The 15,934-nt window shown below is 53.3% G+C and overlaps 1 protein-coding gene across 1 annotated transcript in view; it reads left to right on the top strand.

Moving 5' to 3' along the window:
• NTPCR (nucleoside-triphosphatase, cancer-related) overlaps positions 1–12,453 on the top strand; it is a 31,929-nt gene extending 19,476 nt beyond the window's left edge. The window contains exons 4-5 of the mRNA XM_049645003.1: positions 3,189–3,398; positions 11,819–12,453. Of these exons, the coding sequence (XP_049500960.1) occupies positions 3,189–3,398; positions 11,819–11,887 (279 nt within the window). The 3' untranslated portion in view covers positions 11,888–12,453. The remainder of the gene's footprint in view (positions 1–3,188; positions 3,399–11,818) is intronic.
• Positions 12,454–15,934: the final 3,481 nt, after the last annotated feature.

The following is a 15,934-nucleotide window of genomic DNA, read 5'->3' as shown; positions in this document are numbered from 1 at the left end:
GGGGGGGTGGGGGTGGAAAGGGGTGGTGAGTGTGGGGAGAGGGGTGGTAAGTAGGGGGGGTGGAGAGGGGTGGTAAGTGGCCCAGGGAAGAGGGGTGGGGAGCGGGGAGGGGGGGAGAGGGGTGGTGAGTTGGGGGGGAGGGGAGTGGTGAGTGGTGCAGGGGCTGCTGGGTAGCGTCCACAGTCCTGCCGCCTCTTACGTCCTGTGTGGAGAGAAGGTGTGGGAAGAAAAAAGACACCAGGTGAGAAGCCGCTGGAAGTTCTTCGTGAGCTCCTTACTGCACACCTTCAGAGGTGATGCTCCAGGGACCCATTATCACTTTCGCAGCCGCACTGGGAAGGGCTGGGGAGGCTCCTGGTAGTTTTCAGACCCGGGCTCTGGTGCCGGCAGGGTTTTATTACAGTGTGAACAGGATAATGTGTGCTCACTGGTTCTTATTTCCCTCTAAAGTTGCTTGAGTTTATATAAAAAAACAATCGTGAATATGATAGTGCTTCCTTTATCACAGGCTTGACTAAATGTTCACGTTATTTAGAAAAAACGGTGTTTGCAGGCTTCTGAGTTTCTAATATCTCTCAATTGAGCATGAATAACTTAACATTTTTTCGTCAAAAATCCCAGACTTATTTTCGAGATTCTTAGTTTCTGGGTGATAAAAGTCCCTAATTCTAGACAGAATAAGGATTTCCTGTAAACTGAGGTTTGAAAACGAACATTTCCGGTTGGTGCAACATAGCATATGCATGTGTGTCCAGATATCTTTGCGCGGAAGCTTAAATAATGCCGGTGAGCTCCCGTTGGTGAACGTTGTAGGGAATCTGAGGAAAGGTGGTTGGAGAGCCTCGTGCTTTATGTTTATACCTACTCGTATATTCACGTACGTGCCCACGTGCATATGTACGTGCTGCCTGCATATGTACATGTACACGGGCACACACATCTTATTGTTTCTCTTTCTCTGAATTGACTGCTTTCAAACTCTCATTTTGATGGGCCAGATAGCACCCTGTTGGGCTTCTAGATGCCTGTGGAAGGATGACCTCTGCAATTATTCCTGGTCTCTGGAGGCAGCAGAATGCCCCAAATACTCCTTGGTAAGAGTCAGGCCATTGGGACGGCTTGCCCTTGTGGGGTGTCTGTTTTTATGCTAATGAGAAGGTAGCTGCCAGCTTTTAAAATGTCTCCCAAATTGGGCATTCATTTTTGAAGGAGAAATTTGGAAATTAGCGATTGATTCCACAGACGCCCTCACCCCGTCGCTGGAGGGCAACATTAGCTGCCTCAGCTCAACTTTGCATCATTCAGTTCCATGGGAAAGAAAAAGATGCATGGGGCCTCGTCCCTGCCTCTAAGAGCGGGAAACAGGTGCGCGTGCACAGACACACACGCACGCACGCACACGTGCACGCACACACAAGTGGGTGCAATTGAGAGGTAAAAATGAAATGCCTTAAAAACACAGGAGTTTAAGGATACAGACCCTCTCTTGGATGTGCCCCTTCCTGGTCTTCCTGCTACTAAACTGAGTGGGAAAATATGTATGTGATATTAAGTCAGAAAAGAATAAAAGTACCACTTACATGAAAGTTTGAAAACCACTTCCCTAATGCTTGCCTTCAATAACTGCCTAGGATTAGACCCCAAATCTCAGGTCGTCTATTCCAGAAGATGCCTAACTTGTCTTCCAGGTTCCACACGGTTAGCGGCCTTTTGGGCACAACCTGTGGTCCTCCCTGGCTGGAATCTCATCTGTTGGATAGATTCCACCGTCCTCTGTGTACCATGCAGGCTTCGGGATCTTCCCCCAGTCCCGTCTCTCGTGGGGACCACTGCCCCCCCAACCCCCCGGCCACCGACCGCACTGTACTCTGGCTTCAGGGTTGGCAGTTGAGCTAAATCTAGTTTAACTCAGCCCCGCATTCTGAGAACGTATTGACGTCATTATTTAAGGAGTCTAAGAACTATAGTGAAAAGTACTTTGTAGATCAGCTTTGCATAGAGGAAAATAATCATTTATACCAAGATACATAAAACGTATTTGTCACTCAGCATTCACTCAAGTGCTAATCTGTGTTGTGTTGTGTCCCGCTATGGAAGGACTGTTCATAGCTTTCTCTGGGAAGGCTTTCCAGAGAGGGCATGTTTATGAGTGATCATTATCAGTGATCATTAGTGTTGCTGTGTAACAAGTTACCCCAGAATTTTGGGGTTTAACACCACGGACATCATCTCACACAGTTTTTCTGGGTCAGGAATCCAGGAATGGCTCAGCCGGGAGGTCCGGGCTCCCGTCTGTCATGAGGTTGCAGTCATCTGCCGCTTGACTGGGGAGGATTCGCCCCCCAGCTCACTCGGTTCCTTCCCACGTGGACTTGGCCATCAGCTGCCTGAGTGTGCTCACAAGATGGCAGCGAGCCATCCCAGAGAGAGAGAGAGATTGAGACCACGGTAGAAGCAGTGCGTTCTGCCTCGTCTCAGGGATGGTCGCGGGGACGAACGCTGGAACCCTGTGGCGGGGGACTGGACACGGGGGGAGTCCCAGGAGCTGGGAGGCAGTAGGGCCCGTGGAGGCTGGCCGCCACACCTGTTCCGAGAGGGGCTTTCAAGGAAGGAACGCAGTGAAGTCGTTAGGAAGGGAATCTGAGGTTTAAAGGGCACAGCCCTGCTCACTTTTTTCTTTTAACCAAGACTCCTTTCCTTTTAACTTTCCCTTCTTTCCACCGCCCCTTATAGTGCAGATTATGATACACACCGGCCTCTGCCTGCAGCGGTTTCCTCCTCCCAGTAGACAGGGAATCTCACACAGCTCAAAACCGAAAAAAAGAGGCCAGTATTATTAATAAGGGCTCCCAGACTTGCTGTCTCATTTCATTTAAACCTGAGGCATGTGGGTGCTGCTTCTTTCCTGGGTGGATATAAATACAGAGCTTGGTTATTATTGGAACCATTCTAGAAGAGAGAAAATTGCCAGGAACCTGGGTGGCTTAGGGAACTGAATTTTCTGGTTGCTGCGGTTTCCAAGGGAGCTCTTCCAGATCCGTTTGCCAGTTAAGTGTCCCGTGGAGACGATCTTCTGCCTTCCGGAGCTTAACTGACTCGCCCTGGGATGGCTTAGCCAGTGAGTGGCTGGGGAGCGGGACCCCTGGGCCCTTTGCCTCAGGTGACCCTGGCGTCTTTGTTGTCTTCAGGCAGGTCCTGTCAGCGGCCCAGGGCAGAGAGTGTGTGTCATCGATGAGATTGGGAAAATGGAGCTCTTCAGTCAGCCTTTCATCCAGGCTGTCCGCCAGACGCTGTCCACACCGGGGACCGTAGTCCTGGGCACAATCCCGGTGCCTAAAGGGAAGCCGCTGGCCCTCGTGGAAGAGATAAGAAACAGGAACGACGTTCAGGTGTTCAGTGTGAGTACAACCGGTCCCTGTGTCTGTGACAGTGGAGCGGGTGACCTCAGCGGGGTGGCTCTGAGGTGTGCCTTTGCTCTGAAAGACCATCTCTCCCCACCCACCACCCCCCCCCCCCCGCCTTAGGCTAGATCCAGGTGAGTCTGATTTTCTAGGAACTTACAGAACTTAAGTCATACGTGTCACGGATGAAAGGACACATGTCCCTGTGGCCTCCGTCTGCCACAGAGCAGCGCTGTGCACCAGGGGTTTCCGCGATGACGGAAATGCGCTCTCTGCGCTGGCCAGTGCGCTGGCCATCAGCCGCCTGTCACTGTTTATGTTTCAAGCAAATGAAAGATTCGTTTCTTCGGTCCCTTTGGCCACACGGACAGCACGCCTGCAGAGTCTGCCCTGACAGGCTCCCGGGGGGCTACTGGGGGGCTGTCGGGGTTCTGCGGTGCGGCACGTGGGAGGGAGGACCGGTGCTGTCACACTATCCCGTGGCGATGTCGGAGCCGACGTATAGGCCTCTGACAGCCCTTTGTCTGTGTCCTTAGATGCTGTCTTGCGCCGTGCCACCTTTGTGTCGGCGAGAGCCGCGTCTCCGCCGGGCTCTGCCCATACCTGCTCTCCCCACCCCCACCCCCCGTTTCAACCCAGGCCCTGCGAGGGCCCCGGAACAAGGAGGCTGGCAGGGCCGCCCCACCAGCCAGAGCGGGAGGCGAGCTCCGGCTGCCAGGTACCACGAGCGCCAGATGTCGCTGGCTGCCGTGCCTCCGCCGTGGCCCGCCGGTCCTAGTGGGCCATCCGCGTGCCGTCACCACAGTCTCCAGGGGTACTGTGGTGGCAGGAGACCCATGTCAGGGTCAGAGCAGCCAGACTTGGAAAACTTGGTGCAGTCCTTGCTCCTTTCCTTCATTTAGTAAGTGTCGACCGGGTTCCACTGTGAGCGAGGTTGCGATGCTGAACAAGACCACGTCCCCGCCCCCCGGAGTGGACTTGCTGAGGCGGGGGCCGGACCACAGCAGCGCAGGCACACAGCTCGGCCGTGCGGATGTTGCTAAGTGTGGAGAAGATAGGCAGGGCGGAGGTCTGGAGGTGGCTGGAGAGACGGGTCCAGCCAGGGAGCCTCTCGGAGGAGCTCACGGGTGAGCGGACGGCCCCGCGAGGCCACGTGCCCCGCGACATCTGTGAAGTTGGGGCCCTCGTCTTCAGTTTCGTGCTGTTCTTTCTCTCTGTCTCTTACTTTACGTGGCCTCCAAGTGAGTTCGTGGTTGTGTTTCTAAAGTTCCTGTGGAAATAGAGGCAGTGAACAGTGAGAGATGATGAAAGACGAGTGGTTCTCAGGCCAGGCGGCTTCCAGGCGGGAGGTGGGGAGTGGCGGGTCCAGAGACTGGCCGTCTGCAGACCAGCGGGGTCTACGAGCCCTGAGTGGGATCAGGGGAGTTGGCCCTGATGTCCAGAGGAGAACATCGTATCTTAAAATAATACCACATCTTCTCCTCTAAAACTGGAAATTATTCTCTGGGCAAAGTGATCATTGCTCCTAATGATGTGAAAATAAAATGATTAGCTTTTGGTTAATTATGCGAGAGATAGGGGCTTATGTACCCCGTTATTCTTCTCTTTCATGTGTTCCTTTGGGGCTTGTGTGATCTTTCTGTTCCCGTTTTATATGAGGAATCTCATTTTCCATATGTGCAAACTTAGGGCTTGGATTAGATATTTCTGGCATCCTTTCTGTTTCTGACACGCAGTAGGGTTCTCCGAATCCATGTTTGAGAGCAGCCTCTGTGTCCAGCACTTAGTCCGACAGCACACGTGAAGCATGTCCCCTTCCCTCAAGAAAGATAGATGATGTGACCGTCAAGATCTGGAAGCAGAGAAGGGAGAGAATTCTGTGAGCAGAAGGTGGGGGGGGGGGGAGGTGTCCTGAAGGAAGTGGTTCTTGTGGGGTTTTGAGGGAGGAAGTGGAGAAAAGAAGGACAAGAAGGAAGAACATTCCGGGTAAGGCAGTAGGTTGTGTAAGGTAGGGAGGGCAGCCTCTCCTTGCAAACAGCTGCGCGTGTCAGGACCGTGGAGATGGGACTGAATTCATGGGGCAAAGTACGCCCCTTGACGTTACTCCTATCGTAGGGACTTGTTCTTTTCTTTTTTTAAGTTTATTCATTTATTTTGAGAGAGAGAGGGAGAGAGAACACATGAGCGGGGGCAGGGCAGAGAGAGAGGGAGGGAGAGAGAATCCCACGCAGGCTCCACACTGTCGGTGCAGAGCCCAACACAGGGCTCAAACCCACCAACCGTGAGGCTGTGACTGGAGATGAAATCAAGAGTCGGACGCTTAACGAGCTGAGCCATGCCGGCGCCCCGTCTAGACTTATTCTTAGTAGCGTCAGGCAAACAGCACTGCCTTTCAGAAAAACACCTGGAAACTTCCAGTTCTAGATACGGTGGAATAGACACACTTCTCCCTGTTCTTCCTGTGAGCTGTAGCTGAAACTGTTGGACGTTACACATAAAACAAACGTAGGGAGACCTGACTGGTGGAAAGAAGGTGGCACTCCGGCTAGGAAGCTCAGCCAGGGGACCCACCACGACACAGCTGAAAATCGCTTGTGCTGCCAGGAACTGGGAAAAGCAACTTGAGTGAAAACATCGACATGTGCCAACAGCAAGGTGACGTGAACGTTAGAATCGCAGGGCCGAGGTTTAAAAGCAGCCGTCACAAAAACGCTTCCGTGATCAATTGCCAACACATTTGAAATACAAGAAAAATAGAAAGTCTCGATGAAGAAATGGAAAGGTCTAACAAAGCTATGGGAGACATAAAGAGGAGTCAAATAAAAACTGTGGAACTAAAATAACTGAATGAGGTAAGTCTCTGGCGGGACTCCCCAGCAGAATGGAGACAACAGAGGAAAGAAATGGTAAACCTGGAGGTAGAACAATAGAAATTGCCCAACAGAGCAGACTTGAGGAGGGGGGTGGCGAGGAAGAACAGAGCCTCAGGGACTTGCGGTACTATAATAAAAGATCTAACACTCCTGTCATTGGAGGATGGTCTTGGTAATTTAGAAGCTTCTGTCGTGGTGTGGGTATTGACGGTCGCCTTCCTGTTAGGTTTCTCTTTAGGAAGTTTGGTTAAATTTTTTTTTTTTTTTCATGTCTTGTAGAGTTTACTGGTCTCTAAGTGTGGCCACTGAAAAATGTTTTTAATTTATTTCATAGTTGCTTATTTGAGTGTAATTACATTAATGCTGCAGAGGCAAGAGAGGAAGATCTCCATGGATCAAGATTACTAGAAAGAGCTGTGTGCACTGTTTTCCTAGTTCTCTAGTAACATGAAGAAAAGATTTTATCCCTGCTCGTCACTTCCTGCCACACACATGCACATGTACACGTACACACACACATACACACGCGCGCACGTGCACGCACGAGTTTGGTTGTCTTAGAGGCATTTAGAAAGCATATTTCTTTGGATTTCCTTTGAAATATCTGCTTGATGGAAACGTTGGGAATGTTATTTGCTGACGGGACAGAAGAGGCAGCTGGAGCCTGGAACGTTCATTTAGATGCCGACGTGGCCACCAGTCACTGAGCACTGGACTTGGGTGCTGTGCCCAGTACTGTAGACCCACCAGTGCAGACTTCACAGTACCCCGGTGGGTGTGTCACATAACCTTTATTTTATCAAGGCTGCATAGCATGTCCAAGGTCTCAGTAGGCTGCAGAGCTAGGGTTCAAGGCTCCGTCTGTCTCACTTCCAAGCCTGAGTGTTAGCATAATGCTGTTTCCTTTGTTGACGGGGTGGTTTAGATGATTTTGCTAAAAAAAAAAAAAAAAAAATCTCAGGTTCCTAGAAATCATTTGGTTTTCTACTTTATAAAGTGTTGCTATAACTAAAATCTATTCCACTATCCTGAATTCAGAGCCTTTTACACTTGTCTTTTTTTCCATAAAGCAGTTTTTATGCTTTTAATTTTTATTTGTGGATTGTAAGATCACAAGAATAACAGGAAGTAGGTCCTGACTTCCTTCCATTTTGGAAATTCTTAGACCTCTTCTTGTTCCTTGGTGGGTTTTTTCACCAAACAGGGCATAAAGCATGTTAGTCTCACTAACATGAGAATGGGAATTTGCTGCTGCCCTCCCGTCCTGTGGACTCCTGCAGATACAGGAGTGAGAGAATATCTGTTAACCTCTGGGTGGAAAGTCAGGCAGAGTGTTTGTAGAAGTTGACGAGCCAGTCCTGAAATTCACGTGGAGATGGGAAGGACCCCACTGAAACAGTCTTGAGAAAGAACGATGTTGTAGGACTCCTACTTCCTGATTTTGAAACTTACTACAACCTTCAGTGATCGGGACAGTACGGTCCTGGCCGAAGGCTGGACACATAGATCAATAGAATAGAACTACAAGTCCAGAAATAAATCCTTACGTCGAGGATCAGTTCATTTTCAGCAAGCATGCTGAGACAACGTAATGAGGAAAGAATTGTTTTTCAGCAAACCGCATCCAGTGTGGAAAACTGGACATCCTCATGCACAGAAGGCAGTTGGACCCTTACATCATCTACCAGAATTAACTCAGAGTAGGATCCTAGGCCTAAATTTAAGAACTAAACTATAGTTCTCGGAAGAAAATACAGAAGGAAATCTTGTAAACTCAAGGCAGGCAAAGTCTTACTTGATACAACATGAAATTATTCTTGGCTTGGAAACTTTAACCTTCATGAAAAAAGTAGAGCGAAAGGGATTGGATTCAGGAATAATCCTAATTTTAGGTTCAGTAACATAAAGACACAACATGAAACAGGCTAGTAATAACTTTGGATGTGTGTTAACTTATGGTAACAAGCATTGTCCAATTTCTTTCTGTAATCCTTTGCTTACTAGGAACTTGTCAGGGTCTTTCCCACAGGTTCAAGGAAAATAACGTATGTGCAGTGAGGGGCATTTTCCCTGCTGCCTGTTCCTGTATCTGAATATACACAGCTTCGCTGATGTCCGGGTGCCCAGGTTGTTGACTGGTCGCTCTCAGGCCCTTCCGTGGCCCCTGGAGGCAGCACACACAGAGCAACGTGGATGCTTAAGACAGTCAGAGTCTTCACAATCTTTATGTTATCGCTCAGCTGTGTTTCAAAGACCCTGCTCAGCTCAGAATGCAGTAAACATTTACTGGGCACCCCCCACCCCCACCATGTGCCAGACACAGGATGAATGAGATGCCCCTGTCCCCAGGGAACTTAGGGTCTGATCTTCATCAAGGGCCACTGGACAGGGCAGAGGGCTCAGGTCTCACTTGGCTTCCTTTCTCTTGAGGCTGCAGTGCAGTGGGGTGGAGAGTGCAGGGGCTTCCTTCCTGCGTTCTTCCTCAGCTCGTTCTCTTCTGCGCCCAGTGCTGTCTCCTCGGTAAGGGCTTTCTGCGGCCAGCCTTCTGGTGGTTGAATACAAGACAAGGATTGTGCGTGCAGGGGAGGGCCCCTGAGGCTGACAGATGATTTTTACTCGTTCTCGCATTTGAGAGCCCGTCTTCAACGCGCAAGGAACGTAACAGTAATAACTGAACACTGTAGACAGTTTCATATAGACCTCTTACTGTGGAATTTTCAGAAACAATCTTAGGGCAATCAAAGGGGGGTAGCAAAATACTAATGTCATTTTTTGCGTTCGTCACATTTTTAACACAAAAACATTCTCAAAATGAATCTTTTCCGGTGTTTATTTTTTTCTATGGAACTCAGGATTGGAGCGTGCCCTCAGCGTGTGGGACGCACCGCCTCCGCCCCTGCTGTGACACCCTTACCCCCGACAGCTCCCGCGGAGGGCCCGGGTGGGGCGGGGGCTCACTCACACCTGGGCGATGGAGCTGGGGCGTGCTCGCCGACCGGAGGCCCGGCGTGAAGTTGAACCGAGACCAGATGGGGCCTTGCGAGCTGGGTCCTGAGACCAGGGTGGCCACGTGATCATGACCGTACGAAGTAGATGGTGAGGCATTGCCCAGACGTACAGAACTGTGCCTGCGTGGCCTGTAAGCGCTCCTTTTTATTCCCTCTGAAGCCCCACGCCTGTTAGATCCCCCTGCTCTGCCCGCCCTGGCTGTGCCGCCTAACCAGCCTCCACGCAGACCCGGCACCTGGGGTCATGGGGCTTCCCACCTTCTCAGCCTTCCTTCCCAGGCCCCCCCCCACCCCCCGAGCGCCCTCTCGAAAGCCTGGGGATTTACGGAGTAGGCATGGAGCCTCCGCTCCTGCCCCAGCCTCCCTGCAGATGTGGATTCTGCCCCCACCCACCCTCCGTGCTCTCCTCACGGCAGCTCGCATTTACAACCGAGCAGCAGTGGGACTGTCCCCCGTACAAGTGGAGGATCAAATGCCCATGACCGTGCGCTCCTTTCGGTGGCTGGCGAGAGAATCCAGGGGATAGTTGAGGCAGGGGTGCCTGGAACGAGCAGTGCCCGAGTTGCCCCTTCTTTCTCACCCGTGCAAAGTTGGCGTTAATTCTTTCCCTCTGGTCCAAGTGGTCTCTTCCTTTCCTCCCCCTCCCTCTCCCCCCCCCCCCCCCGCCACGTCTCCTGTACTCTCCTTTCCTCTGTCTTTCCTTTGCGTCCCTCCTCTCCCAGCTCCACGTCTCCTGTGTTATAAATCTTACATTTCTAGGGGAAGTAGCCCCGAATGCCCCTAATCTTGTGTTCTGCCCTCGGAAGCACACGGTAAAGTGTCACAGACTCTGAGGGCAGAGCCTAGGGGAGTTCCTGGTGAAGTCAGCAGGGAGGAAGGGATCTAACGGCCCCTCTCCGCTAGCACAGTGGGGTTACGAAGCCCCCTGATGAGCCTGCCAGTTCCCACCACTGTCTCCCCCTTTCCTCCGTTCACATCAGCAGACTTCCTTGAATGCAAACAGCAGAGAGGGACTTGGCTAATTTAAGCAAAAACAGCAACAGAAAGCCTTGCAAGGCTGTGTGGCAGTTTCTCCTCAAGCCGGAGCAGAGCTGATGGTCCTCCTGGGACCACAGACCAGAGCAACAGGGCAAGGACCAGTGCACCGCGTCCTTGGACTTAGTGTTAGAGGTGGTGGCCTCGCCGTTTGCTGCTTGACTCCATCCTTTCAGGACTCGGGCTCTCGGGAGGCTCTTCAGGCCCAGCTGGAACTCGTTGGCCGAGAGCCAGTTTCCTAGATGATGTCTCCCAGAGGAAGGTCACAGTGCTCTTCGAGGAGGGTGAGTGGGTGCTGGGGAACCACGGGGATGAAGCCCGCCGTGCGTCTCCATCACACGTTCATTTAGCGCCTGCTCTGTGCCAGGTGGTCCGTTAGACATGGGCGGGTGTGGACTCGTGCAGTGGGCGGTCCGGTCTCCGGGTCCGCCGGCACTGAGCCTGCTGGCTCTCCAGATGCACTCACTTCCTCTTTCTGCGATTCTTTGCTTTCGTCTTTGGGGGACCTTCTCCCGTGTCCACCGGTCAAAATTCAGTCCAGTCCAGTCCACGGAAGTCTTTTCTCGCCCCGCCGCAGCTCCCGTGCGCCTCTCCAGAGTTTCTCTCCCGGACCCTTTACCACCAGTGCGCTCACTGTCCACGTCTGTCCCTCTGTTCTGCTCTGCCAACTCCATGAGGTCAAGTCCCTATCGGAGTCCTCTCTGTGTCCCTGGTACCTTGCTCAGTTTCTGGTCGCCACCCCATCGATGTTGAGTGGGTGCGTGTGGGGGCCGAGCAGAAGGCACACACAGGTGACGGCTGAGGAGGTGGCCCTGCCCCTACCACCGTCCTGGTTGGACCGCCCACCGTCCAACCCCCCACCCAGGGAGGGGCGTCTAAATGCTTTTCTTGGACTCATTGGGACCACAGTAGGAAAGGAAAGGAAAATGAAAACAGATCACCGGGTAAAGTGTGAATGAACTCCCGGTTCCTTTGTGGAAGGATGCGAATTACAGAGGATGTAGCCGGAGTGGGGGATCCAGGTCTAGCCTCTGCTGTGTCCCCAGCTACCTCCGAGGGCTCAGTGTGGTCCCTGCACCCCCCGGACTTAGCTTCCCCATCCTGCAGATGGGGAGTTGACTGATGTCAGAGGCTCCTCGCCATGTAGAGGACGAGAGGCTTTTCCATGTAGAGAGACGAGTAGATTACTGACTTCTGGGACTTCCCAGAGTTCAGGTTCGGCCACTCTCGGTGGGCTCCTCGTAGGTGGTTCTGGTTCAGGCCAGGTCGCATGGGGGCTGCGTCCCACCTGCATTGACATCTACCCAGAGCCCCATGAGGGGGTCAGCTCCCGGCTCCTCGTGGTTAGAACCACTTCCCGTGTCCTGTCCTCACAGCGCTCTTGGCCGGGGCTTACGAAACCTGCCTCCCCTTCCCAGGCTCTCCCCGTAGAGCACTGCCTGTCAGAGGATTGAGGAAAAGGAAGGGACTCTGAAGCCTTCTGTCTTGCTTCCTCCCACAGGTCACCAAGGAGAACAGGAACCGCCTTCTGCCAGATATCGTGACGTGTGTGCAGAGCGGCAGGCAGTGAAGACGGCTCGCGTCCCTGCTTCGTGCGCTTGAAGAGGTGTGCTGGTTCACGCGGAGCCTCCTCGGGGCCCTGCCTGGCAAGGACTTAGGCCTTCCGGTTTCGGAAGCCTTGTGGGCCTTGCCGGAGAAAGCCTGACAGCTGTTCTCCAAAAAGTGTTTAAAAGATCAGTTAGCCTTAATGCCCGACCGGCGCCCCACGATGAACGGTCCGCCGCGGCTTATTTATGCCGAGGGGGTCTGTTTATTTCCCCTTGCAGTTACGTGTATGATTCTGGTAAATTCTGGAATGAGAAATGGCTTTCGGAGTATTAGATGGAACTCGCCCCCACTGAAGTTCATAAGCGTGTTCCGGGGAAGGGGGAGAGGAGCAGCCGCTACCTAATCGATTTTGCACGTCCTGAACTCAGACCCCGCTCCAGTTGCAGCTGTGGTTTCAAGGGACGCTAGTTACTTGGTTTGTAAAAATAGTTCAGGGAAAGGCCAGTTTCGGTCCTCCCCGCCCATCTCATCGTCTGTTTGCTTATTGCTTAATAAAATAAAAATAAATGTGTTGGTGCAAACGCGTGAGCCCTGTGTGGGAGGCAGGTCTTCATTCTGTACTCAGGCCTGTGGGTTCGGGTCGGAGCCCCCACTCTGGCCACATCAACTTAGACGCGGCTTAAACCGTTCCGTGCCCCGTTTCCCTTCCAGAATAAGGGGGAAACGAGTGTCGTCCAAGGAAGGCGATGCCACAGCGTGGAAGGAAGCCGGCAGCAGCCGTCCGTGTGATCCCCTGGGGAGGGCCCGGTGCCGGGAGCTGGGGCTGTCGAGAATGGTGTGGAAAGATCAGGTTCAGCCTGTCGCGGGGCGGCTGTGGAAAAGATGGCAGGTGGTTGACGGTACTACGGAGACCGCACGGTGCTTTTGGGTCCTTTCTGTTGCAGATCCGCAAATCTCCAGGATACGTGAGCAGCCGGCCTTAGCTCCAGACCCAGCTGGCACGGATGCCAGGCGTGCCCCTGTCTGGAAGGGTGGCCCGGTCTGGGCGTGCGGAGTGAGGGGTCCTGGGCACTGGGCGCACTGGACAGTACGAGAAGCACTTGTGTCTCTGAGGCGGGACAGTGGTCGGTGGCCCGTGACAGGCTCTTTGGTCAGGATCCTTTCTTTGGTGTTTCCCCAGGAAGCCTCCCGAAGCTTGGTCTGGATGTGCTGAGCCTTTGAGGGGTCACAGCTGAAAGGCCTACCAGCTTATGAACTAATCTCTTATTACAGATCCAGAGTGGGGACGAGGGCATCTCTGTCCCGCTGCCCATGCCCGGTTGGGCTGTTCAGGGCATCTGACGGGCTGTGCGTGACCTGCGCCAGGCTCGCCAGGCCCGAAGGAGGGCCACACGCGGGTGTGGTCTGTGCACCTCCGTGTGTCCGGATGGCCACGCCACTGACTCAAGCAGCAGAGGCTTCCCCGAGCCCCGGGAGCCTGGCCGCTGCCTCAGACCTACTTGCCAATGCCCACAGTCCTGAGGATCCCCGCGCGGCCTCAGGTAAACTGAGAAAGGGAACAGGCTGGGGAAGCGTCACCTACGTGCCCCTGAAGACGGACCCCGCACAGGCCTGGTGCAGCCGGCCCGCCCTGGCCAGAGGGAGCCCATCACGTGGAGCCTTTACTGGCCCTGCAGGAGGGGCCTGTCTGTCAAAGTGCGAAGGGACGTTCTCCTCTCTGCTGCTTGTCCTGAGCTCTGTGTTTTCAGTCATGACTATATAGTACACTGACTGTGTCTGAGAAGGAAAGCTAGTGAAATTTCTCGCAAGAAGGTAAAATCGCTAGTTTGAGGGCACTGAGAGCTGAAACCAGATGGGCTGTGGAGGGTGAGTGAGACAGGGTCCTCGGAGGTACCCAGTGTGCAGAACAGATTCGGGACGGCCCCCAACACGTAGAGGGGATGCGAGCTTCTGCGTGCTTCCTCTTCAATGGTAAAGAAACCTGCCTTTAGTGGCAGATACAGAGTTTGAACCAAGTCTGTGTGGCTCCAAAGCCCAATGTCTTTCCACTCCTCCCACTCTGTCCCTGTTGAAGCTTTCTGTCCTTTTCTGTGCATCGTGTGCCCCCCAGATCTCGGAGCTGACATTTTGCTGGGATAAACTGGCAGCTATAAACTGGAAGAGCATTTCGTGGTGGCTCTGGCAGGGACCTTAAATAATTTGTCAGGATGATCGGGGGCACATATGAAGATATCAGAAGCTCTCCCTGTGTTTTAAGAAGTTTAATAAAGGATAATGCTGTGGTCTGAATGTCTGTGTCCCCCCCCCCCCCCCCCGATTCTTATGTTGAAATCTAAGTCCCAGTGCGATGGTGTTAGGCGGGAGGCCTTGGGGAGGGGATCTGGTCGTGAGGGTGGAGCCCTCATGAACGAAATTAGGGCCCTTATAAGAGATCGGAGAGGGCTCTCCCCTCTGCCTCCCGGGGACACCGCCCATCTGGCCATCCGTGAACTGGGAGGCAGGCCCTCACCAGGCACTGAATCTGCTGGCGCCTCGATCTTGGGCCTCCCAGCCTCCTGACCATGAGAAATCAGCATTTGCTGTCCCAGCCCCTCCAGTCTGTGGTACCAGATCAGATGACTTCACAAATGACTCTAACCCACGACTGACCGTGCACAGCCCGTAGAAGGCGCATTCTGAGCGTTCAAGAGACGCTGAGGCAGAACACCACTGGAGGCCCGCGTACCGAGCACAGGCCAGGACCGGAGGGGAAGCCGAGGGCGCGGGCCCACCCGTACCGGTGCCACTACCCGAGACGAGGCGCCCTGGGAGAGGAAGGGGTGCGGTGGCAGGGACGGGCTGACGTCAGGAGCTCCCGTTTATATCTGAGTTTGAAATGCCTACTCTTCAAATCCAGACACCTAACAGATAGTTGGGTCGGGGGCCAGACTTGAAGGAAGAATTCACTTTGAAAACACGAAATGGACAGGTGTACTGCTTGTGTGAAGGGTTTCAGCTGGAATAACATGGTTGGACGGGACAGAGCAGAACGGATGTGGAGAATGAGTTGACCGCACCACCAGCCACTTACGGCACAGCGTTTTAAAAAAAACCTTTTTTTCCCCCTACCTCTGAATATGCGCATGTGCAGGGATGGACAAGTCTCTCAAATTCATGGGCCCTCATCTGTCAGGGCTCCCAACACAATTGCAAGTCCTGAGGCCCCCTCCGTTCCCAGCCCTCAGGTCATCCAGGGTGGGGTAGGGGGCGATGGTGGCCCAGAAAAAGTGGAATGGCCCTTTCCCCTCTCTCTCTTCCCATCTTGGAATTCACAAAGGTTGCATCTGGGAAGATTGCACACGTGTGTGTGTGTGTGTGCGCTGATGGCGGGTGCCGTGTCCCCAGAACGTAATGACTTGGACCAAACCACTGGACGGTGGAGGAGGCCTGAGAGGGGCTGAGGACACAAGGGCTGCGCTGCATACTTTACGGGCAAGGAGACGCCGGAGCATCGAGTGATTTTAGAAAACTACCTGCCAGACAGATGGTTTCAGCGCACAGTGCAAACCCATTGATTTAGAATCAATAATGCCCGGTTAGCCACCCGATTTATATCAAACCTCTTTAGAGGAAAAACCGTTTCGTTCAGTGTCCAAAAACATAACCCTTTGGTTGTATGCTGGCAGCGCGTTTAAACGACTCCTGCAGGAGATGTCACCTTAGGAATATCGCCTTTAAATGGGGGCTAATCCGGTGTCTTGCAAGGAATTCTCTGATGCGCGTCGAAAACGGAAAGGTGGTTCGCCACAACGTAGAGGAAAAGCGTGGCTGCATTGCCCACCGGCCTGCAGGGTCCAGGAAGGGGTCCGACCCCATCTCTCCCTTTGTGGGCACGCGTGCCCGCGCACGTAAGCGTGTGTGCGTGTACGCACTCCCGCCACGCACGCCCGGAGGATTCTACTCCCGCAGACCACGCACGCTTGCGTTCGGATCCGAGGACTTTGGCCTTCGCTGTTGTTGACGAACCATAACCAAGCTGCTCTGCTCCCTCTGCGCTGAGAACCGGGATAAGCGGCCGAGTCTGCAGTTA

This window comes from Panthera uncia, chromosome D2 (genome assembly GCF_023721935.1).
Source record: "Panthera uncia isolate 11264 chromosome D2, Puncia_PCG_1.0, whole genome shotgun sequence".
Classification (NCBI taxonomy): Eukaryota; Metazoa; Chordata; class Mammalia; order Carnivora; family Felidae; genus Panthera; species Panthera uncia.
This window is presented reverse-complemented; position numbering and strand designations above follow the sequence as displayed.